Below are 23627 nucleotides of genomic sequence, written 5' to 3'. Positions count from 1 at the left end.
CCTACAGAACAAAAAAAAAAATATTAAAAGCAGCAAGGGAGAAGGCCAAGTAACATATAAAGGTAGACCTATCATAATCACACCATATTTCTCAACAGAAACTATGAAAACCAGAAGGGCCTGGGCAGATGTCATGCAGACTTTAAGGGACCACAGATGCCAATATAGACTACTCTACCCAGCAAAGCTTTCAATCAACATAGATGGAGAAAACAAAATATTCCATGACAAAGCCAAACTTAAACAATATCTACATAGCAACCTAGCCCTACAGAAGATACTAGAAGGAAAACAATCCAACCAAACCAACTATACCCAATAAAACATAGGATATAGATAACTACATAGCAAAAAATCAAAAGAATACAAGAAATGAAACAGTAACACCCCCGAACCCACAACAAAAGAAATTAACATTCGTTGATGTTAATTTCTATTATCTACCAACATCGATGGAATCAACTGTCCAATAAAAAGACACAGACTAACAGAATGGTTGCAGAAACAAGATCCAACACTCTGTTGCATCCAAGAAACACACCTCTGCAACAAAGATAAACACTACCTCAGTGTAAAGGGCTGGAAAAATGTTTTACAAGCAAATGGACTCAGAAAACAAGCTGGGGTACCTATCCTAATATCTAGTAAAATAGACTTTCAACCAAAATTAACCAAAAAAAGATGAGGAAAGGCACTACATTCTCATCAAAGGAAAAAAATCCACCAAGAGGACATCACAATTATGAATATCTATGCCCCAAATACAAAGAGCAATTAAATTTGTAAATGAAACATTATTAAAGCTTAAATAACATATAGCTCCCCACACATTAATATTGGGAGACTTCAACACTCCACTCTCACCAAGTGACAGATCATCTAGACAGAAGCCAAATAGGTAAATAAAGGCATTTACAGAGGTAATAAATCAAATGGACCTAATACATGTCTACAAAACTTTTCACTCAAATTCAAAAGAGTATACCTTCTTTTCAGCACCTCATGGAACCTTTTCCAAAATAGACCATATAGTTGGTCACAAAGCAAGCCTCAACAGATAGAAGTAGATTAAAATAATCCCTTGTATTCTATATGACCACCATGGACTAAAGCTGGACCTCAACAACAACAGAAAGAGCAAAAAGCCTACACAAACATGGAAACTGAAAAACTCTCTACTCAATGACAAATGGGTCAGGGAATAAATAAAGAAAGAAATAAAAGTCTTTGTATAATTCAATGGAAATGAAGGCACAACATACCTAAACTTATGGGACACAATTTGAAAGCAGTGCTAAGAGGAAAATTCATAGCACTAAGTGCCTTCAAGAAGAAATTTGAATGGTGGATCAATGGAATCAAATAGAAGACCAAGAAATAAACCCACATAGTTATGGATGCCTGATTTTTGACAAAGAAGCCAAAACCATACAATGGAAAAAAGGAAACATCTTCAACAAATGGTGCTGGTCCAACTGCATGTCTACATGTAGAAAAATGTAAATAGAACCATATTTATCACCATGCACAAAACTAAAGTCCAAGTGGATCAAAGACCTCAATATTAAACCAGACACACTAAATCAATTAGAAGAAAAAGGTGGGAAAAGCCTAGAACTCATTGGAACAGGTAACAACTTCCTGAAGAGAATACCAACAGCACAGGCTCTAAGATCAACAATCAATAAATGGGACCTCATGAAACTGAAAAGCTTCTGTAAAGCAAAAGACACTGTCTTCAGAACAAAACGATAGCCTACAGACTGGGAAAGTATCTTCACCAACCCTATATCTGAGATAGGGCTGATATTCAGAATATATAAAGAACTAAAGAAGTTAAACAGCAACAAATCAAGCAATCCAATTAAAAAATGGCACAGAGCTGAACAGAAAATTCTCTGTAGAGGAATATGAGAGAAACATTTAAAGTAATGTTCAGTGTCCTTAGTCACCAGGGAAATGCAAATCAAAATGACCTTGAGATTTTACCTGACACCCATCAGAATGGCTAAGATAAAAAACTCAAGTGACAATACATGCTGGAGAGGATGTGGAGAAAGAGGAACCCTCCTCCATTGTTGGTGGAAATGTAAACTTGTACAACCACTTTGAAAATCAATTTGGTGCTTTCTCAGACAATTAGGAATAGTGCTTCCTCAAGATCCAGCTATATCACTCCTAGGCATATATCCAAAATATTCTCAAGTACACAATAAGGACATTTCTTCAACCATGTTTGTAGTAGCTTTATTCATAATAGCCAGAACAAGGAAACAACCCAGATGTCCCTCAACAGAGGAATGGATACAGTAATTACGGTATATTTGCACAATGGAATACTACTAAGCAATTAAAAACAAGGAAATCATGAAATTTGCAGGCAAATGGTGGAATCTAGAAAAGATCATTCTGAGTGAGGTATACCAGAAGCAAAAAGATGTGCACAGGAGCTCCACAAAGACAGCAACAGTACCAAAATATCAGAGCATAGGGGTCTTTTTGAGACTGATACTCCAACCAAGGACGATGCATGGAGATAACTTAGAACCCCTGCTCAGATGTAGCACATGGCAGCTCAGCATCCAAGTGGGTACCCTAGTAATAAGAACAGGGACTGTCTCTGACATGAACTCTGTGATTAGCTCTTTGACCACCTCCCCCTGAAGGGGGAACAGCCTTGCCAGGACACAGAGGAGGACACTGCAGCCAGTCCTGATGATACCTAATAAGCTAGGGTCAGATGGAAGGGGAGGAGGACCTCTGCTATCAGTGGACTTTGAGAGGGGCTTAGGAGGAGAAAAGGGAGGGAGGGTAAGATTGGGAGGGAATGAGGGTTGGGGCTACAGCAGGGATACAAAGAAAATAAACTGTAATTAATATAAAAAGTAAAATTTAAAAATTAAAAAAAAAGCTAGTTTTGGAAACGGATATTACAACACCATTCAAGTTCACGTCAAAGGTAACTTTGGTCTGGACTAGTTAGCTATTACTTCTCTCATAACTGTTTCATCAAAAGGTTAATATTTACCTTGAATATACTTTACCCCTGAGCTGGGCAGTGAGGCACTATAGCAGGCACTGCATGGCGGCCTCTCCATGCCACCAAAGACCTCAGAGTCAGGTTTGTCTTGAGGTGTCTTCTACTGCCTGGAAACTTGAGGAAACGATTCAATAGCTGGTGAGTTTGGGGGAGGCATAGTGAGAGCTTGGCAAAGAGGGGGTCGGGGCCATCATTCAGGTACTACCCTAGGAAGCTGTATTATCAAAGGGCTTACAGAGAGAAAGTGTTCAGTTCAGTGAATTTAAATCTAGAAATGGTAGAATGTGAATGTGTCCCTAGGGAAACCCAAAAGATCCCGGCCCATGAATGTGCTTATTACATGCAACATTGGCACAAAAAGGATGTTGTGACAGGCCTCCTACTTCTTTCAGGCAATCCAGTTAATATCTTATTGTTTTTTAATTCTATATTAATTACACATTATTCACTTTGGATCCCTCCTGTGGTTCCCTCCCTCCTCCCATTCAATCCCTTCCTTCCTCCCATATTTTATTGTTTTTTAAAAAGCTTTTATTTATTTGGAGACACTTGCTACTTTGGAAGCAGGTATGAATTTCCTTGAGTAAAGGGCTTCTTAGTATTGTGATCAGTTCCCAAATGAATCTGGGAAGGACTGAGAAGAAGAGGAACCAGATCAGGATGGTTTTGGCATACAGATAGCCAATACATAAATGAAATAGATGAACCAGGAAACAGAAAAAAAAGGAAAAGGGCATTTCTTGTTCTTCTACAGACTCCCAGAATGCAAGTCTTCCAAAGCCTTTACTGGGAAACCACTCTATCATTCTGTATTTTACAGAATCCTTTAGTTCTTGCAAGAACCTCGAGCCAGATAGTGATGTCCATATTTTTAATTTAGTAACAGCTGGAACTTGTACAAATGATACTGGCCATCATCTGAGTCAACCTTTGACATGCAATGGAATTATTTTTCCTATTTCCAATAGCTCCTCTCTAGAAAGACACTCTTGTTAATCTCTAAATTATACCAGTAAACTGAGAATGAAATACTGAATCCCACCTTCAACTCTGAGTGTGTGTTGAGAGCTAAGACTGAAACACTAATTTTTCACTGAATCTCCTGTATTTGGGGCAGCGCCTCGATTTCTAGTTAAAGCTAGTTGCTGTTGTAAAAACACACCCTGGAATATCAGCGTGTTAACATGAACATGTGTATGTTCTAATACACATTTGTTCATTTGAAATCATCTGGCATGCAAAGCTGCCCCTGTCCAAACGAAGATTTGAAAACCCAAGCTGCCTTTATCCCGTAGCTGTGGCTTTGGAAGATGGGACATCTGGGCAGATCCAGCAGCAGAAAAGAAGTGTCCTAAATCTTCCCGGTACACTAGTGCATTATGGCAAAACCCAGTCCACTAGCCAGATTAGCCATTTAATCACATCTATCTTACCCCCGGGAACTATGAATAGTCTAGGGGATCGTAAGCAATACAGCTGTGCTAGCGGAATATTGCTGTTTCCATAAAGGGACACCCTGGAGATGAACATCAGATCTAAGAACAAAACTCACTTCTCATTCATTCCTAGTCTGAAGGTCGTTTCATTGTTGCGGATTGACTACAATCTGCTGGATAAAGTCAGGAGTGGAACAATAACACGTTGGCAATCCATTTAAGGTGCTGGAACATTGGCTATTTCTCACTCCCCAGCCTATGGATAAAGAGAGGAAAATTTTTGTAACTTTTGTCTGACTGTGCAGCCATTCTTGAGCAAATAGAGGCAAGACAGTGATCTCAGGGGGTCACTCAGGACACCTTTCCCAGTGGCTTGATTCTGTGTGACTTGATGGATTCACCATGTGCTGCAGGCCAGATGCTATGTTTGCTCCACACGCTGCTCCATGTGGCTTCTAGGGCATCAGGAGCAAATCAGATTTTAAAATCCATAATTAAATTCTTACATGTGCTCTATTTTGTAAGTATCAAATGCTGTGACGTGTGAGAAAATGCTTTGCAAGGTGTTGAGATAGATTTAAATGCCAAGGTTATTTTTATGAGCAACTAGATGAGGGTCACTTGTTTGGTTGGTTGGTTGACAACTTACTAGCTTGCTTGCTTATACTTTCTGATGGAGCTGTGAGGTTGCCAGAAGAAGCGAAATGCTGCACATGACCATGACATTTCAAGCATCTATGGTCCTTGCCATGTCCTTCATTCTATGAATCATTTTTGGCAGCAGATATTTTCTTATTTTCATAGTGATTAACACCAGGCAACTGAAGTCAGAGCAGGGTGCTAGTTGTGTGAATTTGTATGAAGAATTTAATAATTCTTTCATTTGTGAAGTGGAGGATAATAATATTTTCATTTGGGGATGACAATGAGAGTTAAAACAGTAGTGGGCATAAGCTATTCACCCTGTATATTCGCAATCATGGTAAATTGGACAGACGCTTACAGTAAATTTTTGCTATTATTATGAAACCATTGTTTTTCTCATCGAGCATAATAAAACCATCCCATTTCGTAAATAACCCCCCCAATCTTTCTAAGCACTGTTTGCCTAAGGGATGTAAGGGACCCTTGAAAACATGCACAGCCTCTTCCTGTCTTACTCTTCCTAGATAATGAAGCCATGAATTTGTCCTGGTTCTTGAAAATAACTCTCTGTAGACAAAGTCTGTGGAGCCTCTCCTGTCTTTTACAACATCTGTCCTTGAGGCTGGAACAGTCTCATTATTCATGATGACCAAATCACTTTTTGCCAACCTTGGATCCTATAATCTTCCAGACTTGGCCTTACAATGTGGTCCTTGATCTTATCTTTGACATTCCACATCTTGGCCTAAATACCAAGAGAGCAGGCCAAGGATTTTGAACTACCAAAGAAGACTTCAGTGAGGCTGTTTTCCCTTAGAGTCTCCCAGGAGGACCTGTAATTCTAACCTTTTTCTCCACAGAGGACCCCAGGGTCCTCCAAGCAAATGCAAATTCTGAAACCCCAGAGTTTCTTAAGCAACAGCACCATGCAGCCCACAAAATCTTCACAGGAAAACAATGTGTTATCTAGGATACGTGGCTCAGCCCAGATCATCACCCAGAACAAAACAAAGTCTTCCTCAACAAGGCAGCCAGTTCCAGTTTCCCTCTTGGGTTAAGTTTAAGCATCAGACTGCAGCACCAGATGCTGGAAACAGCCTTGCTTTTGGTCTTTCATCTTGTCACTAGTTTCTGAATTGTTCCTCTCTGTTTTTTAACCCTAAAAGAATGAGCTTGAAGAAGCTCAGGGACACAAAGTTCCTGCAACAACATCACACATGTGTTCTGTGTGCAAAATCTTTCCTTATGCACACCCTAATTACCAGGACAATCAGAGTCAAACAGAACAGAAGCAACGCACATGAATGAGACAGGAAATAGGCACACGAGAAATTGTTAGTTGGCTAGAATCCTCTCTTCCGTTTCTGTCTTCATTCAACTTTGGTGTGAAGCAGATTGTAATACACAAAAACATTGCACTCAGTTCCTTCTCAAATTTGGGGAAAGCTTTGAGTAGCAAAGTATGGCTCTTTTCAACTGTCAGTCTTACACTGTTCCTTTAATAAGAATAATGACCTCAGTACTCCACTGACCTTTACTTCTATCATAAAAAGAAAGTTGGTTTATTGTATCTTTAAGATTCAAATCTTTTCTTAAATGTAATTTAACATGTAATTCAAATTACTGATCAGAATTATATACATTTTTGAAGTATTATACATAAATATTACATAAAATTTATGTTTGAAAATGCTACTATGACAACTTTGCTCTTTACTGTTAAACTGGAGGTAGTATCTATGGTTGGAGGCCAATAGGAGATATAGCATCCATGTGACTGTCTGCACTCCTTTACTGTCCAGAAGTTTCTGAGCTTCCTTTTCTCTGAAAGCAAAAGAAGAAGATTAATCAGAGTACTATGGACAGGTAATTCTGAGCTGCTTTTCTTGCATTAGATTCCAGCTCTGCAGTCTCTATGCTAGATGTATTCACAAGAACATTGCCAGGAACATTTAATGTGTGGGATGGAAATAATTAAAATCTGCTGGACTTTGACCTCTCAGAAAAGCAGAGACATGGCACACAGAGGAACGCAAAACTGAAGAAATCTACACAGTAATTCAGTGTTGCACTATCCTAAAGCCGGAATTACAGGGTGTAGAGGGTTGTGGAATCAGTGGATTCACTAGGAGAATTCACAGACCTCAGCGCATAATTGAGGCTATAGTTCAAAGATGCAAAGAAAAGCTAGAACCAGGAAAAGTCTGGGTAAAAACTTCAAAAAGATGCATTGAATCCTCCAGAATTTTCAAGATGAGACATGTTAGAGACTGTGTGCCTACAGGCTCATGTTGGGAGCTGGTCATATGATCACTCTCTGTCCTAAGTCCTGGAAAGAAAGCAGATGTTTAGCATAAATCATAGTGTTTATAAAAAAATTTTTAAAAGGATCAGATATAGTATGTGACTATTATCAGACCTATGTCTGACAATACCTACTGCTATGTAATCGTTTATCCATAATCCAAGACATAACCTTGAAAGCATGTGTTTCAAGAGACACATGCTCAGAACAGCTTTTTTGTGCTCACAGAATTATGAATGATCAATTGCAGATAGTTGCACATCATATGAGTAATTCATTGGCCTAGGTTTTATTAAATCATTGGTATTAATCATAGGTAGGGGTGGGTTAAATCAAATATGGTTGTTGAATTGGTCAAATTAGCTCAGCACCTTGGGAGCTTCCTGCCCATTCATTCAAGGTTTCCTGTGCAAAGCTTTATAGATAAAGTCAAAAGCATCTTCATAATCATGATCTAACACTCCCACATCCCAGGGACTCTGGGGTTTTGTTCTCATTCTTTGGTTTTTGTTTTGTTTTTGTTTTAGTTTTCACATAACTTGTTTAGTCCCTTAGGTAGGAATTGTGTGCAACTCTCTGTTGGACTTCCCCAGAACTTCCCCTGGCTCCAGCTGCCCTCAGACAAGTTCTGCCCCATCTCTAGTCCAGCCAAGGTATTCAGCATCCCACATTTGCTTTTTTTAAATTTTATTTTATTTTATTAATTATACTTTATTCACTTTGTATCCCCCCCATAAGGCCCTCCCTCCTCACTTTATTCACTTTGTATCCCCCTGTGGTTCCTTCCCTCCTCCAGTCCCAATTCCTCCCTTCCTCCCCCCTCTGCATACATGCCCCTTCCCAAGTCCACTGATAGGGGAGGTCTTCTTTTCCTTCCTTCTTATCCTAGTCAATTAGATCTCATCAGGAGTGGCTTCAGTGTCTTCTTCTGTGGCCTGGTAATGCTGTTTCCCCCTCAGGGGGGAGGTAATTAAAGAGCAGGCCAATCAGTTCATGTCAGAGACAGTCCCTGTTCCTATTACAATGGAATCCACTTGGATACTGAACTGCCATGGGCTACATCTGTGCATCTATTCCAACCAATGCATAGTTCTTGGTTGGAATAGCAGTCTCAGAAAAGACCCCTGTGCTCAGAATTTTTGGTTCTCTTGCTCTCCTTGTGGGGTTCCTGTCCTCTCCAGATCTTACTGTTTCCCACTTCTTTCCTAAGATTCCCTGCACTCTGCCCAAAGGTTGCCCATAAGTCTTAGCATCTGCATTGATAGTCTGCAGAGCAGAGCCTTTCAGAGGTCTTCCGTTTCAGGCTCCTGACTTGTTCCCGCTTTTCTCTTTCTTCTGATGTCCATCCTCTTTGCCTTTCTGGATAGGAATTGAGCATTTTAGCAAGAGTCCTCCCTCTTGATTAGTTTCTTTAGGTGTACAGATTTTAGTAGGCTTGTCCTATATTATATGTCTATATGAGTGAGTATATACCATGTGCATCTTTCTGCTTCTGGGATAGCTCACTCAGGATGATATTTTCCAGTTCCCACCATTTACCTGCAAATTTCATGATTTCCTTGTTTTTTATTGCTGAGTAGTATTCCATTGTGTAGATCTACCACAGTTGGTGCATCCATTCCTCCACTGAGGGGCATCTGGGCTGTTTCCAGCTTCTGGCTATTACAAATAAGGCTGCTACAAACATGGTTGAGCAAATGTCCTTATTGTATACTTGAGCCTCTTTTGGATATATGCCTAGGAGTAGTTTAGCTGGATCTTGAGGAAGCGCTATTCCTAGTTGTCTGAGAAAGTGCCAGATTGATTTCCAGAGTGGTTGTACAAATTCACATTCCCACCAGCAATGGAGGAGGGTTCCCCTTTCTCCACAACCTCTCAGGCATGTGTTGTCTCTTTAGGTTTTGATCTTAGCCATTCTGATGGGTGTAAGGTGAAATCTAAGGGTTGTTTTGATTTGCATTTCCCTGATGGCACATTTTCATCTGAAGTTTTAGTCCTTTGCCATTCCTGATTGAAGAGTGCATTTCTGAGATCTGTACCTTTCCCTAAGCCAATAACTTAAAATATCCTTTTGTGTCTACCTTTATGTTCTGGGTAGATTTTACTCTGTTGTCTCCTGCATCAGAATTGGTAAGGAATTCAAAGGTTGCATTTACTATTCTTTTCTGCCAGAATCTTCTCATGTAAGAGCCCTGAGTGCTGTGACCAACCCAAGCGTCTACAGCATCTTTGCAGCTATTGATCTCACTGTCTTTGCTCTTATTAGAGAAATTCCTGGTAGAACCTAAATATACCCTCTTTGGATACTTCTGGGTGTTTGTGTCAGAAGTACCATGCACTGGATACAGGGCTCAGAACACTGATGGAAATAAATGGAGAAAGACATGTGCTCCACAAAAATGACAAAGAGATAGAAGGTGGAGACATTTTGACAAAATGTCCAATCAGCCAGCCAAGAAGAAATCAAAAATACCCAATTGCTTCCACCATGTTATCCACAGCCTTGAGCAATTCAGACATCTTGGAGATCCTGGGAATTCCTGCTAATATCAGATCAGACCTGATTTTCTACACAGTGGTATGAATGCTAAGGGAAAGTAACACCACTGAAACAAGCGAATAAGTGGTCAGTTATTAAGTACTTTCTGAAAAGGGGCAAATGAGGTATATAAGCACAGAGAGACACCCAGAGACACTGGGGGAGGGTTGTAATCACTTAAGATGTGGGACAGACTTTAAGATCTAAAACAATGAGTGTAGAACATAGGAAATAGCCTGGGTACACATTTAGAAGACCAAATAATCAGGTGTTGGGGGTGGCTGTGAGAGATGGAAGTCTTCTGGTTTGGGAGTCAGCAGTAAGCACATTGAGTTAAAAACAAAACAAAAAACACCAAAATATCGACATTGTATGTAAACAGCTTTACCCTCTGCCCACCCCATGCCACCCTATCCCACCCCACCCCACCCCACCCCACCCCATTACCTTTTATTGTTCCCTTCATGTCCAATGTGCTCTCACTGGGTTGTTTTTGTTTTTTGAAGATCCGGAAATGTCTTTGGTGTGTTTGGAAGACTTTAAGGCATATGCACGCCAGCAGTTGTCTAAGTTATCCTGGGACTTTATTGAAGGAGAAGCTGATGAGGGCATCACCCGCAATGACAACATCACAGCATTTAAAAGGTCTGCTCATTATCCTTTCTACAGTTTCTCTAATATGCATTGCTCTTGAGATGGTAATAATTCCGGTGTCTGCCTGTAGTGAGCACAGTATATATAGAAAAATGGCAGGCTTCCGTGTTGTTTCATTGTAGGTAGGATGCAGGAAAGGGAGCTGGGGAGGTTTTGTAGAGAGAATCTATCTCAGATCTAGGACAAGGGAGTTGTCAAGTATCTGCATCCCAGCAACTTTGTTCCCTGTAAAGATGGAACAAGATTAACTGGGTACACAGTGTAGAAACTCGCTTATAGATCTACATCTCCTGAGCTCCTAAAACCTCTGCGTTGGAGGAGAAGATTGTGAAGTGGGAGAAAGGTCTCATGTTTGGAGAAAATGCAGTCAAAGGATGTTTAGGGATAATGGAAGATTGATTCAGGTGAAAACTGGACTTGAAAAAATGAGGGTTGGAGCATATGCCAGCCAACAACATGTATGTGTAAGTTTCCATCTGGGTAAAAGAATGTTTTCTATCTTATTTGTGAATTACACTACCTTCTCCAGAGCAACGTATAAGTCAAATGAATTAGTTCTCTTGGGAAGCAAGGCAAGATTGTTTTCTAGGGTCTGAACTCTTTTGATTGCCTGGTTTTTCTTTCTGGGATGTCTGAAATTTTTTTCTCCTGTCTAGTCATTGCTGATCAAAACTAAATTAAGCATCTAAGCACTAAATGTCAAGACAAATAGGACTAGAAAAGAGCCGAGGTTGGACTTTGGCTCATGAGCAGTTCAGAAAGGGCTGGCTTAATAGTTAAAACTGTTTCCTGGAGATCAGCCTCCTCCTGAGCCTATGTTGCTAATTCAGCAACATCTAACTCATCCTCTCAAGGTTTCTGGGATCTAAGTCTGCTTAGGCCTGCTTTGTGAATTAGGGCCCTAGCTCCAGAAAGCATCACCTTGCTGGGAAATAATCCATCTTATTGTCTAACGCAGAATCCGCCTCCGTCCCCGATACCTGAGGGATGTGTCAACTGTGGATGCCAGGACTACAATCCAAGGGCAGGAGATCAGTGCCCCCATTTGCATCTCACCCTCAGCTTTTCACTCCGTGGCCTGGCCAGATGGAGAAAGGAGCACAGCCAGAGGTATGAATCATTCCACCTGAAGGTTCCCATCCAGAAGGCCAGAAGTGAGCAAGAGGCCTCACCCAGATATGTGGTAGGGGTCATCAAGACTTCTTACAGAAAAGTTTTAGGGGCATTTGTCCTGTTGGAGCAAAGAATGATAACCAAGGGATTACTTAAGCCATTGTTTGTGTAACATATCACATGTAGACTGTAAAAATGTTGTCTATAAAAATAATGATCACAGTAAAAGAGGAACTAGTGACAAATAAGAACACACTAAAATCTGAATTCATGCCTTGAAATGGGGTGCTGTCCCCACTGAATCATAGTATGTGGACAGGGAGAACTTAGAGGGGAAGTGTTAAGCATGACACTGAGAAGGGGGCTCTATCAAGCTTTCTTGGCCAGAGATGGGGCAAAATTCTGAGTCCACACTTAGGGTGAGAAAACATGATCTTTTAAAATTTAATTCATTAATTATTTTAGTTATTACAACTTGTGTCCTAGCTATAGCCCCCCTCCCTAATCCTTACCAATCCCACCCTACCTCCCTTTTCTCCTCCCATGCCCCTTCCCCTTCCATCTGACCCTAGCCTATCATGTCTCATCAGGACTGTCTGTAATGTCCTCCTCTGTGGCCTGGTAAGGCTGCCTCCTCTCCCACCCCAGGGAGAGGTGATCAAAGAGCCAGCCTCTGAGTTCATGTCAGAGACAACCCTTGTTCTTCTTACTAGAAAGCACATTTTTACACTGAGCTACTATGTGCTACATTTGTGCAGGGGTTCTAGGTTATCTCCATGAATGGTCCTTAGTTGGAGTATCAGTCTCATAAAAAATCCTTGTGCCCAAATTTTTTGGTTCTGTTGTTCTCCTGATGGAGCTCTCATCCCCTCCAGGTCTTTCATCTCCCCCTTCTTTCATAAGATTCCTGGAACTCTGTCCAAAGTTTGGCTATGAGTCCCAGCATCTCCTTATATACTCTGCTAGGTAGAGTCTTTCAGAGGTCCTCTGTGGTAGGTACTACTCTGTGGTAGGCTCCTGTCATATTTCCTGTTTTCTCCCTCTTCTGATATCTATCCCATTCACCTTTCTGAATGAGATTGAGCCTCTTACCCAGGATCTTCCTTCTTGCTTAACTTCTTTAGGTATACAGATTTTAGTATGATTATCCTATGTTATATGTCTAATATACACTTATAAGTGATTATATACCCTGTGTGTATTTCTGCTTCTTGGGTACCTCACTCAGAATGATCTTTTCTAGTTCCCACCATTTACCTGCAAATTTCATGATTTCCTTGTTTTTAATTGCTGCATAGTATTCCATTGTGTAAATGTACCACAATTTCTGTATCCAATCCTCAACTGAGGTACATCTGGGTTGTTTCCAGATTCTAGTTATTATTAATAAAGCTGCTACAAACATGGTTGAGAAAATGTCCTTGTTGTGTACTTGAGCATATTTTGGATATATGCCCAGGAGTGGGATAGCTGGATCCTGAAGTGGCACTATTCCTAATTGTCTGAGATAATGCCAGATTGATTTCCAAAGTGGTTGCACACGTTTCCATTCTCATCGGCAATGGAGGAGGGTTTACCTTTCTCCATACCTGTTCCAGCATGTGTTGTCACTTGAATTGTTGATCTTAGCCGTTCTGGTGGGTGTAAGGTGAAATCTCAGGGTTATTTTGATTTTCATTTCCCTGGTGACTAAAGATGTTGAGCATTTTTTAAGTGCCATTCAATATTCCTCTATTGAGAATTCTCTGTTGAGCTCTATACCCCATTTTTAATTGTATTACTTGAATTGTTGTTGTTTAACTTCTTGGGTTCTTTATATATTCTGGTGCTAGAGCAATAAGACAATTAAAGGAGATCAAGGAAATTCAAATCAGAAAGAGAAGTCAAAGTATCACTATTTGTTGATGAAATGATAGAATACATGAGTGACCCCAAAATTTCTACCATGAAACTCCTATAGCTGATAAATACCTTCAGCATAGTGGCTGGATATAATATTAACTTAAAAAAAATCAGTAGCCCTCCTGTATACAAGGGACAAATGGGCTGAAAAAGAAATTAAGGGAACAACACCCTTCACAATAGCTACAAATGACATAAAGAAATAGACGAAGATGAAATGACCTTCCATGCTCATGGTTTGGCCATCTTACCAAAAGCAATCTACAGATTCAATGCAATTCCTATCAACTTACCAATACAATTCTTTACAGGTATTGAAAGAAAAAATCTCAACTTCAAATTGAATAACAAATAACCCAGAATAGCTAAAACAATCCTTTACAATAAAAGATCTTCTGGAGGTATCTCCATTCCTGATCTCAGGCTGTACTATAGAGCAACAGTAATAAAAAAAACTGCCTGGTACTGGCGTAGAAACAGACTGGTGGATCAATGGAATCGAAAAGAAGACCCAGAAATAAAACCATACTCTTTTTTAATTTAGTTTTTAATTTTTATTAATTATAGTTTATTCACTTTGTTTCCCACCTGTAGCTCTCTCCCTCCTCTCTCCCAATCCCACCTTCCCTCCCCTTTCTCCACCCATGCTCCTCCCCAAGTCCACTGATAGGGAGGTCTTCCTCTTCCTCCTTCTGATCCTAGTCTATCAGGTCTCATTAGGAGTGGCTGCATTGTCTTCCTCTGTGGCCTGGTGAGGCTGCTCCCCCTCAGAGGGAGGTGCCCAAAGAGCAGGCCAATCAGATCATGTCAGAAACAGTCCCTGTTCCCATTACTATGGAACCCACTTGGAAATTGAATTGCCATGGGTTACATCTGTGCAGACGTTCTAGGTTGTCTTCATGAATGGTCCTTGGTTGGAGTATCAGTCTCAGAAAAGACCCCTGTGCCCAAATTTTTTGGTTCTGTTGCTCTCCTTGTGGAGCTCTTGTCCTCTCCAGGTCTTACCCCCTTCTTTCATAAGATTCCCTGCACTCTGCCAAAAGTTTGGCTATAAGTCTCAGCAGCTGCCTTGATACCCTGCAGGGTAGAGCCTTTCAGAGGCCCTCTGTAAAACCATACTCTTACAGACACCTGATTGATGACAAAGATGTCAAAACTATACAATGGAAAAAAGATAGCATCTTCAACAAATGGTGCTGGTCCAACTGGATGTCTACATGTAAATAAATGCAAACAGATCCGTACTTATCACCCTGCACAAAACTGAAGTCCAAGTGGATCAAAGACCTCAACATAAAACCAGACACACTAAATCTATTAGAAGAAAAAGTGGGTAAAAGCTTTGAAATAATTGGCACAGGAGACAACTTCCTGAACAGAATACCAACAGCACAGGCTCTAAGATCAACAATTAATGAATGTCACCTCATGAAACTGAAAAGCTTCTGTAAAGCAAAGGACACTGTCATCAGAACAAAATGACAGCCTGTAGACTGGGAAAGGATATTTACCAACCCTATATCTGACAGAGTGCTAATATCAAGAAATGATTTTTTTTTTCAAATCCTCACACAGGGCTTGGTAGCTGCCTTTTTCTACGTATTCCAATTCTCTTTCATTACCCTTCTCATCTTGTGTAAAGAAAAGTTCTTTGGTGGTTATGTCTTTTTCCTAGTAAACCCTGTGGAAGTCTGTCCTTCTGACTTCCACAAATATGATCATGGATAAGAACAGTAAAGAATGAAAACAGATAAGACTGAAAATATTATTGGTAGTCCATTATCTTAATTCCAGGCCAAACATGGTGTGTGTGTGTGTGTGTGTGTGTGTGTGTGTGTGTGTGTGTGTGTGAATTTCCTAGATATCTTCTGACATTTTTTTCCCTTTGACACCATCATATATGAGGCAATGAGTCTGACTATTCTAGAGTTAGAGGGACAAAAACAGGTATGGCTGGTGGAAACATGTCCTAAGTGAAAATAACCGACTCACCAAATGTCCATGAATATGGATGTGTTGGCTTCTAGTGCAGTGAGGGAAGTGGTCTCCTGCTGACATGAGGCACTGGCATTACATTTTGATCAGCCCAAATTCTGTGCTCATGGAAAAAGGAGCTTCATAGTGAGATTCACCTCCTGGGAGACACACTGAAGAGATGAAAGTGGAAAATGAGAAATAATAATTCAGTAGCCATGGCATATATCAGTACCTTCCCAATTGGCAAATAAAGGAATTAAGCCTCAGGCCACACAGAAAATGAGGGGTGGGATTCAGCCTTCTCATTTTCACATGTGTTTCTCCCACTGAAAAGCTCATCGTATCTCTTAATCCCCTGTGTTCCACAAAGGAATTCATAGGTTTCCTTTCCTGCCTGAAGGGCATAAGGCACCCAATGGTAGCCCTGGGGATTAAATCACATCCCTTGCTCTAAAATCTTCATTATGGAAAGCATTTCCATAGCTGCTTGCGCAAAAGAAAACGCAAACCATCTCTCATGGGGAAGTAGAATGAACTCAGGCTTTCTCTGCACTCATTGGGCATCATGGCCTGAGGCAAATTCTGAACAACTCTGCTCTAAAGTCAGTCACATCCTTTGCTTTGCAGCTGCTCAGGAGGTCAACATCTGCTACATCACCAGCACTTACACCAGCTGTGCCCTGGAGGACATTGTTGCTGCTGCCCCAGGAGGCTTACGGTGGTTCCAACTCTATGTGCAACCAGATTGGGAGCTCAACAAACGGCTAGTTCAGAGGGTAGAAGCCTTGGGTTTCAAAGCTTTGGTGATAACTGTAGATGCACCTGTAATTGGCAATAGGAGACAAAACATGCGAAACCAACTGAATTTGGAGGAAAACATAATGCTGAAGGACCTCCGATCACCTGAAGAGGTGAGAAAGATGTCAGACTCAATGGGTATCAATTATGATAAGTATTTAGTATAAGGAGAGACCATTACCCTCATATCATTCCTCCTTCCTTCGTTCCCCTTTTGTCTATCCCCCTCCCTTCTTTTATCTATACTTCTGTTCTTCCCTTTCTCCCTTCCTCACTTAGTTCCTCCTCCTTCCTTCCTTCCTTCCATCATCAAGCCATCCCTCCTTTACTTCTTTCCTCTCTCCTGCCTTCTTTCTCTCTTTTATCCTTCCCTCTCTCTCTCTCTCTCTCTCACAAACTTTGAATCTTCTTCCTTCTTTCCTACATTCATCTATATATCCTTCACTCACTTCCTTCCTCCCTCCTGTCTTCTTTCTCTCATCTATTCCTCACTCACTCACTTTATTCCTCCCTCCTGCCCTCATTTCCACAAATATTTTCCCGTACCTGCTCTGTCATGTCAGGCACTGGAGGTGTAGCAGTTAAGGAGACTGAACTGTTTTTTGCTTCCCTTGCCTCCTGGCAGGCAGAACTTAAAGCTAAGTGTTCTTTCCTCTGGAGCTTCACAGCGTAACATCAGAGATGTTCAAGCCAGGGCTGCTGTTGGGATACAGGAGAGCCTTAGGGAGGAGTTTTGCAGGAACTGGAGAGTAAACAAAATATTCTAGTTAACACTGGATTCAGAAAATGAGAGTTTTACAAAGAATGCACAGATAAACTGACTCTTAGGAGAGGATGCTCGTGTGAGCATCAATTGTATAGCACAATTGTATAGTTAGCTAGTTCAACCAGCTGAGGCCCCCCTCTGCTGCCTTAAAAATGTAAAACTCATCCAGAAACATCGAGGTAATGCAGCACATCTTTTGGAAAACTTTCAATTAAGAAACTACAATGGACACATTTTCATTGAATTCTAATGATAGAAAAAGATGGAGTGCCCTTGAAAGTGAGTATCATGGCTAAGGTTGTAATGGCCTTTTCAGCTCATGGGTCACTATGATTGCTCTGTGTGTCCCTGAAACAAGGACACATTGAAATTTAAGGGAATATGCTGCATACTGTGAGCCAGGCTAGATGGTGAACAATGCCTGGTTTAAGCTTCTTATTGCTTTGGTTTTATTAGCCCATGGATAGCTCAACCATAAAATGGCAGACTGACCTATGACTATTTTCCTTATTCATTTCTCATACTGAACACTGTACCCTGTTGAAGTACATATACTGTCTTATCTGTCCTTGTGTCTCCAGATCTTAGAATAATTATAAAGGAAAGACCTTGATTAATGGTCAATGAACAAGACATGAAATAGAAGCCTTCATACAACTCTTGCAAAAGGAAGTTGATAGAACCAGCATTGGGTGGTGTTGCTTGGTTTTTATAGCTTATAATTGACAGAGCTCCAAATGTGTTTCATCTTTTGTGTGAATCAAGTGATGTGAGAATTTGGGACTAAGAGTCACCTTCTAATTCCCTACAGAGAAACTCCACAATTACTGCCCCCACGTCTTTGCCGAGTCCATCTTTCTGCTGGGATGATCTTTCCATGTTTCAGACTATGACTCAGTTGCCCATTATCCTCAAAGGGATTTTGACGAAAGAAGATGCAGAGTTAGCAGTGAAGCACAATGTCCAAGGCATCTATGTTTCCAACCATGGTGGGAGGCAGCTCGACGGGGTTCCTGCTTCAGTAAGTAGGAGGACTTCAGTGGGCTGTGCCTGAATGCCCTATGCATGTCTACACCGAAGCCCTCTACTAACTCTGGTACACACTGCCCTCTCCCACATCCCGGGTACTGCCTATGGACCTTAAGGATGGTTACTCACTAGCAATAGCCTAAGGTCCATCTGATCATTGCTGGAAATTGTGCGTGTAACATGTGTCACGTCTGTGGCACTGCTGTACCACACACATCTGTATTTTAGAGTTAGAGACACTGGCGTTTAAGGACATCAACTCTGTGTACAAGTTCGCAGTAGGTAAAGAGGTAGACCAAGGGAGATATTTGAAAGGCGGTGAAGACTCTATCTTCTGCCATCAGGGACCAGATTGAAGCGGGTGTGTCTTCATGGGCTTTAGAAACCTCAAGTTTTCCTCTCTGACACCATGCAGGAAGCAGCGGCACCTCACGGAGGCACATAAGCTTAGGGATGCACTCATGGACGCTACACTGATGACTCTTCCTAAAATCTGTCACAGCCTGCTCTAGCTCTCAAATGTGTGTCTGTTCTCCATGGCACTTGAGAGAAAGAAAATGAAGAAAGGAAAGGGAGAAAGAGACTTTAAGTGGAAATCAGTTATTAGCTTGTTGTCATAGAATTATTTATGCTCTCGTTTCCCCAAGGTTGTTCTAGCAATGGTTGGCTCATTTTAGCAAACCAAAGTGAAGGTTTCCCTCCTCAGCTCTTTGGCATCATATAAATATACCATGAACAACAACAACAAAAAAAAACCCTTATTCTTAAAACATCCCTAATTTCATCACAAACATTAGTGTTCATTTCTTGGTACTTATTAATACAAATAAATATTTTACAAATAAATATTTTTGTTTTAAAATAGATACATATTTACATGTTTCATAATTTCCTTCTTTGCAGTTATCCAATGAATTAAGCACATTCTCATATTTCGATACAAGTCTCTCTCCTTTTTAATGATGTGTCATGAATGGGCAATTTGTATAATCAGCCCCTTATTGTTGAACATCTGCATTCTTTCCAGTATTTCCCTACTACTTTGTTTCTTTTTGGCTGATGTGTCAGTGTGACAAGGTCACACCACATAGCCTATACTGGCTTTGGATCCTCAATCTTCTCTATTCTCTATATGTGAGAATTATATGCCCATACTACTATATCTGACTTAATTTTTATTTATTTATTAATTTATATTTTTAATTTTTAAGTGATATATGTTTAATTTTTAAACAATGCATCAGTGAACATCTTCCAAACCAAACTCTTTAGTGTGGTCTTGATTAATTCTCTCAAAGGTAGGCTCCGAGAAGCAGAATTCCAAAGATGCTCTCTTGTATGCTCTGAGGCTTCTGGAATTGAGTGATTTCAGGTGCTCATCACTCATTCTCCACTAGGTCCTTGCTGGTGAGAGCAGGTAAATGGTATGACAGGTCTGTAAGCAGAGAAGGCTCAATCTTTTGTGTTCCTTAGAGAAAGCTGGATTGAAAGGTATAGTCATGTCTCCTACTTCCTAAGGCAGGAGAAGAAGACAAGGAAAATGAAGGGAACGTGGGTCTGAACTCTTCACTTCCAGAGTCAGCCGTAGAAATCAGGCACACTGACTGGGCTGCTAGGGATTTCTTGTTAAAAATAGCGTTTGTATCTGCTGTTTCCATTTATTCTCATATATTTACTTTTCAATGTTTAAAAAAGTTTAAATACAACTAAGAAAGTCACAACCTCAGTAAAGAGTGCCTTGAGAGATAATACTCTTCCCTCTGAGCAGTGACTCAAACAAGAGTAAGGCACCAACAAGGAAAGGAGGTTAAGGACCAGGCCTGAGCTTTTGATTTTAATCTTATCAACAGCTCTGGCTCATCCTTAAGCCTGACCAAGGCCCCTCACAATTGCAGTTGCAAAAGATAATCTTTAAAAAAAAAGATGAGTGAGCTTGTTCTGTGAGTTTCCTTCTGTGTGCTTCCTCCTGGAACCAAAGCATTTTCAGAGAACTTTACTGAATGTCCTGCTCTGACCAATTAAAAAATGGACCATTCTGCATCCTAGGCTGAAATAATTCTCCTGGAACTTCATCTATTTACTCTGTAATTTAGGTTTTGCATTTTTTAACCTTTTATTTATTTATTGGATGTGAGGGGGTGTCTGTGCATCCCAGCTCACTCATCTGTGCATATGTGTACAGGAGAATGCAGCTAGTGCCTTCATGTGCTGAAACATCACACAAGCCCTGTTTTTTGATGATTCAGAGAGTCTCTCTGTAACCCAGCTGGCCCTGAACTCCTGATTCTCTTTGCCTCTGTGTCCTGAGTGCTGGGGTTATAGGCACCACTGATCTTAGCATCTCCATTCTATTTCTAAATTATTGTCACCTGCACTGCTGAATTTGACTAATGGAGTTTTTAAAAATATATTTATTTCCTTTTTCAGAATATCATAATAAAAATAATACTGGGACATGAGTTTTCTCCAGGTATTATATTTAAGTCCAAAATACATTGAGTGCTTTCTCCATACACACATAAAAAAACTAAGTTATTTACTCCCTGTTATTCTTTTATTAATATACTTTAGTCTAGGGCAGCATTTTGATGGATTCCTTCCACAGTGCCAGGGTCTGGGGACTCTGTTTCAATTCCTCTCCTCCTGTTTCCTTTGGAGAAGCACAGATAATAACCAAAGGCATCTCAGAACCATCTCTTCAGCAAGGACCCTCATTCCAGACCCCAAAGGTCTGCTGTCCTCCTCCTTGTAGACTGGGAGGATCCAGGAATTTATGGATGTTAGGTAGAGGATGGGGGCAGATAACACACCTGAGGAGCCATGGCCTCCTTGTCTGGAACTAAGAGAAACCAGGACAAAGCAACCCTGTCTTTTCTTTATCTTTCAAAGGCTCAGATTTGTCTTCTATTATGTTGTTGCCATATTATTGCTTTTGTATCTCAAATGAGTTGACCATTCATGGTGATTCAGTTTTATGAATCACCATGCCCATTCAGTTTTTTATGATGTTTTTATTTCAGTTTATTTAATTTATAACCCAAAGTGTTCTCTTCCTTCTCTCCTCTTAGTTCACCTTTTCTCCACTTTCTCCCTTCCCCTCTTTCCTTTCTGCCAGAAAAGGGGATTTCTCCTCTCCCCATATCAACATTCCTCAGTACATCAAGTCACATTAGGACTGAGCATATCCTCATCCCTGGAGGCCAGGAAAGGCAGAGCCTCCTGGAGGAAGTGATCCAAAAGCAGATAATAGAGTCGATGGTCAAAAGAGCAGGCCTGGTGGTCTCTAATGTTAATAGATCTCTGGGGTTGTAGGTAGAGCTGTCAGAGTCCTCTGGTTTTCCTTCTGCTCCCTGATCAGTGCTAGACTCCTGACAGCAGATTTGGGTGAGTCCTGGAAATGGGGAAGGCCTAGGAACTGGGGTTTAAGGAAGTGAATTGCAGAAGGCCCTGGGCAGATCTGGCCACTGTTGCTGGCTGGCTGTGGCAGGCCAGTAGATGGGGGTTAGTGGGTTCTGACCTGCTGATTCTTGATCCCTGCTGGTCTCAAGGGCTGCAGATAGGGGTGGAATACAGGAAATGGTGCAGGCCAGGGAATTCCCCATTCACTTTTCAAAAACAGGCTGATGTTTAGACACTCAGGTCATGAATGGTAACATTCATTCTGCTAAAAAAAAAAAAAAAAAGATACAGAACCCAAGACATGGAGGCCACCTCTAAGTAGGACATCTTGGAAACAGAGATGGTTGAAAGAAAATGAAAGACAACAGATTCCTCTGTGCTAAAGTGAATACCAAGCATATCTTCCAACCTGTAGAAAAAATTAAAAATCCAGAAGCTAGACTGGAGGTGAAGTGGAATGTGGCCAAAAAGGCAGGGAGCAGGGATATCTGCGCTGCGGGGGGGGGGGGTCAGTGAGCTTTAATTTTGGTCCCTAGGACTCTTCAGGCCTCTGGAGGAAGGTGCTGGTTCCCTATAGCTGCAAGCACAGTTGGAGAAAAGATTGTGAAGGGCTTGGCCTTTGCTTGGATTTCCCGATCCCTCTCTGCTTTGAGAGGAAATTCATGCCCACGAGAAACAAGCTGAAGCCATGTGTGCATTTCTTTCTCAGATTGATGCTCTGACAGAAGTGGTGGCTGCTGTCAAAGGGAAAATTGAAGTGTACATGGATGGTGGGGTGCGAACCGGCAGTGATGTGTTGAAGGCCCTGGCCCTTGGGGCGAGGTGCATTTTCCTTGGGAGACCAATCCTTTGGGGCCTTACCTACAAGGTAAGATTGCTAGCATGAGATAAAGAGCTCAGCATTATTGCCATGGTTTTCTGCTTCCCATCTTCAGGGAAAGATATTTCCTTGAGTTCCTGCAAAATTGTTGGAGGTCACCTCAACTTCAGGCCTCTGAAGTGTTCTACAGACTTCAACAGCCACCACCTTTACTTTCTTTTACTCTCTACATAATTCTGATTTCATAGATTCTATCTCTCTCTGCCACTGTCCTGACTGTACACACAGTTTGCACCCACAAAATGGTCCAAATGTTCATTCAAAGCTCTGTCTCTTCTCTTCTACTTTTCAGGGTGAACACGGTGTGAAGGAAGTTTTAAATATTTTAAAAGCAGAGTTACACACCTCTATGGCCCTTTCAGGTATGTATTCTGTTTATCTGGTGAGGAGCTTCAGATAGGAGGTCTAAGACAGAGGTAGATGGTCCACCATGCTGGTTAACCCACCCTTGGCTAGGTAGTTGTCTTAAAGACAGAAAAGAGTAGAAATGTCCTACAAAGAGATCAGGGAGTGCTCTCTGACAGCAGAAACCCTGGACTCTTCTCAAGGTCATTGTCAGTGTTAAGGTAGTTCAATCTGTAGATCACCTAAGATTCCTGCCCCTGGTTTGAAATTCAACCATTTCCTAGTAAAAGAATCTGTCACTGGCTACACTTTTGTGAAATATTTTGCTCATGTTTTGTGCATAGAGGTGAAGGGGGTTACATCCAATTAAATTCTACACAGCCTCGGACTAAATTCCTTCAGCCTTTTCATTACCAGGGCTTCTCACTGTCCTTGCTCACAGCTCCCCATGCCATAGAGCTAACTCTGCTTTCATTGCTTTCTTTTTCAATCCCCATGTGAAGCTCAACTCTAGCCTTCACATTATATCCTAATTACTTCTTCTGATAATGAAGGATCTTGCCTGTGACAGAACCTTCCTCTAGAAGGCATTTGGTATGTGGAGTACTCATGCCATTGCTACAGTATTTCTGAGTCTCCTTTTCCTCATAGACTAACACATACTGCCTAAGCACACCTACTTCACCAGAAATAAGGTAAAGGCCAAAGACAGCTAGTGCATGCAATTGGCTTTTTTGATGATTAAATTGAGATTGTGTGTGTGTGTGTGTTTGTGTTTGTGTGTAGTGTTACATTTTGA

At 41.0% G+C, this 23627-nt stretch overlaps 1 protein-coding gene and 1 pseudogene across 2 annotated transcripts in view; one reads left to right on the top strand and one right to left on the bottom strand.

Moving 5' to 3' along the window:
- The window catches only part of LOC129691876 (glyceraldehyde-3-phosphate dehydrogenase-like), a 22259-nt pseudogene extending 16399 nt beyond the window's left edge, over positions 1–5860 (bottom strand).
- Hao2 (hydroxyacid oxidase 2) overlaps positions 3059–23627 on the top strand; it is a 24117-nt gene continuing 3548 nt past the window's right edge. For both annotated transcript variants that reach the window (XM_055629107.1, XM_055629101.1), the window contains exons 1-7: positions 3059–3178; positions 10472–10610; positions 11578–11729; positions 16239–16522; positions 17987–18196; positions 22313–22471; positions 22776–22845. In XM_055629107.1, the coding sequence (XP_055485082.1) occupies positions 10480–10610; positions 11578–11729; positions 16239–16522; positions 17987–18196; positions 22313–22471; positions 22776–22845 (1006 nt within the window). In that variant the 5' untranslated portion in view covers positions 3059–3178; positions 10472–10479. The remainder of the gene's footprint in view (positions 3179–10471; positions 10611–11577; positions 11730–16238; positions 16523–17986; positions 18197–22312; positions 22472–22775; positions 22846–23627) is intronic.

The sequence above is a fragment of the Psammomys obesus genome, unplaced genomic scaffold (genome assembly GCF_907164565.1).
Source record: "Psammomys obesus unplaced genomic scaffold, mPsaObe1.curated_primary_1811, whole genome shotgun sequence".
Classification (NCBI taxonomy): domain Eukaryota; kingdom Metazoa; phylum Chordata; class Mammalia; order Rodentia; family Muridae; genus Psammomys; species Psammomys obesus.
This window is presented reverse-complemented; position numbering and strand designations above follow the sequence as displayed.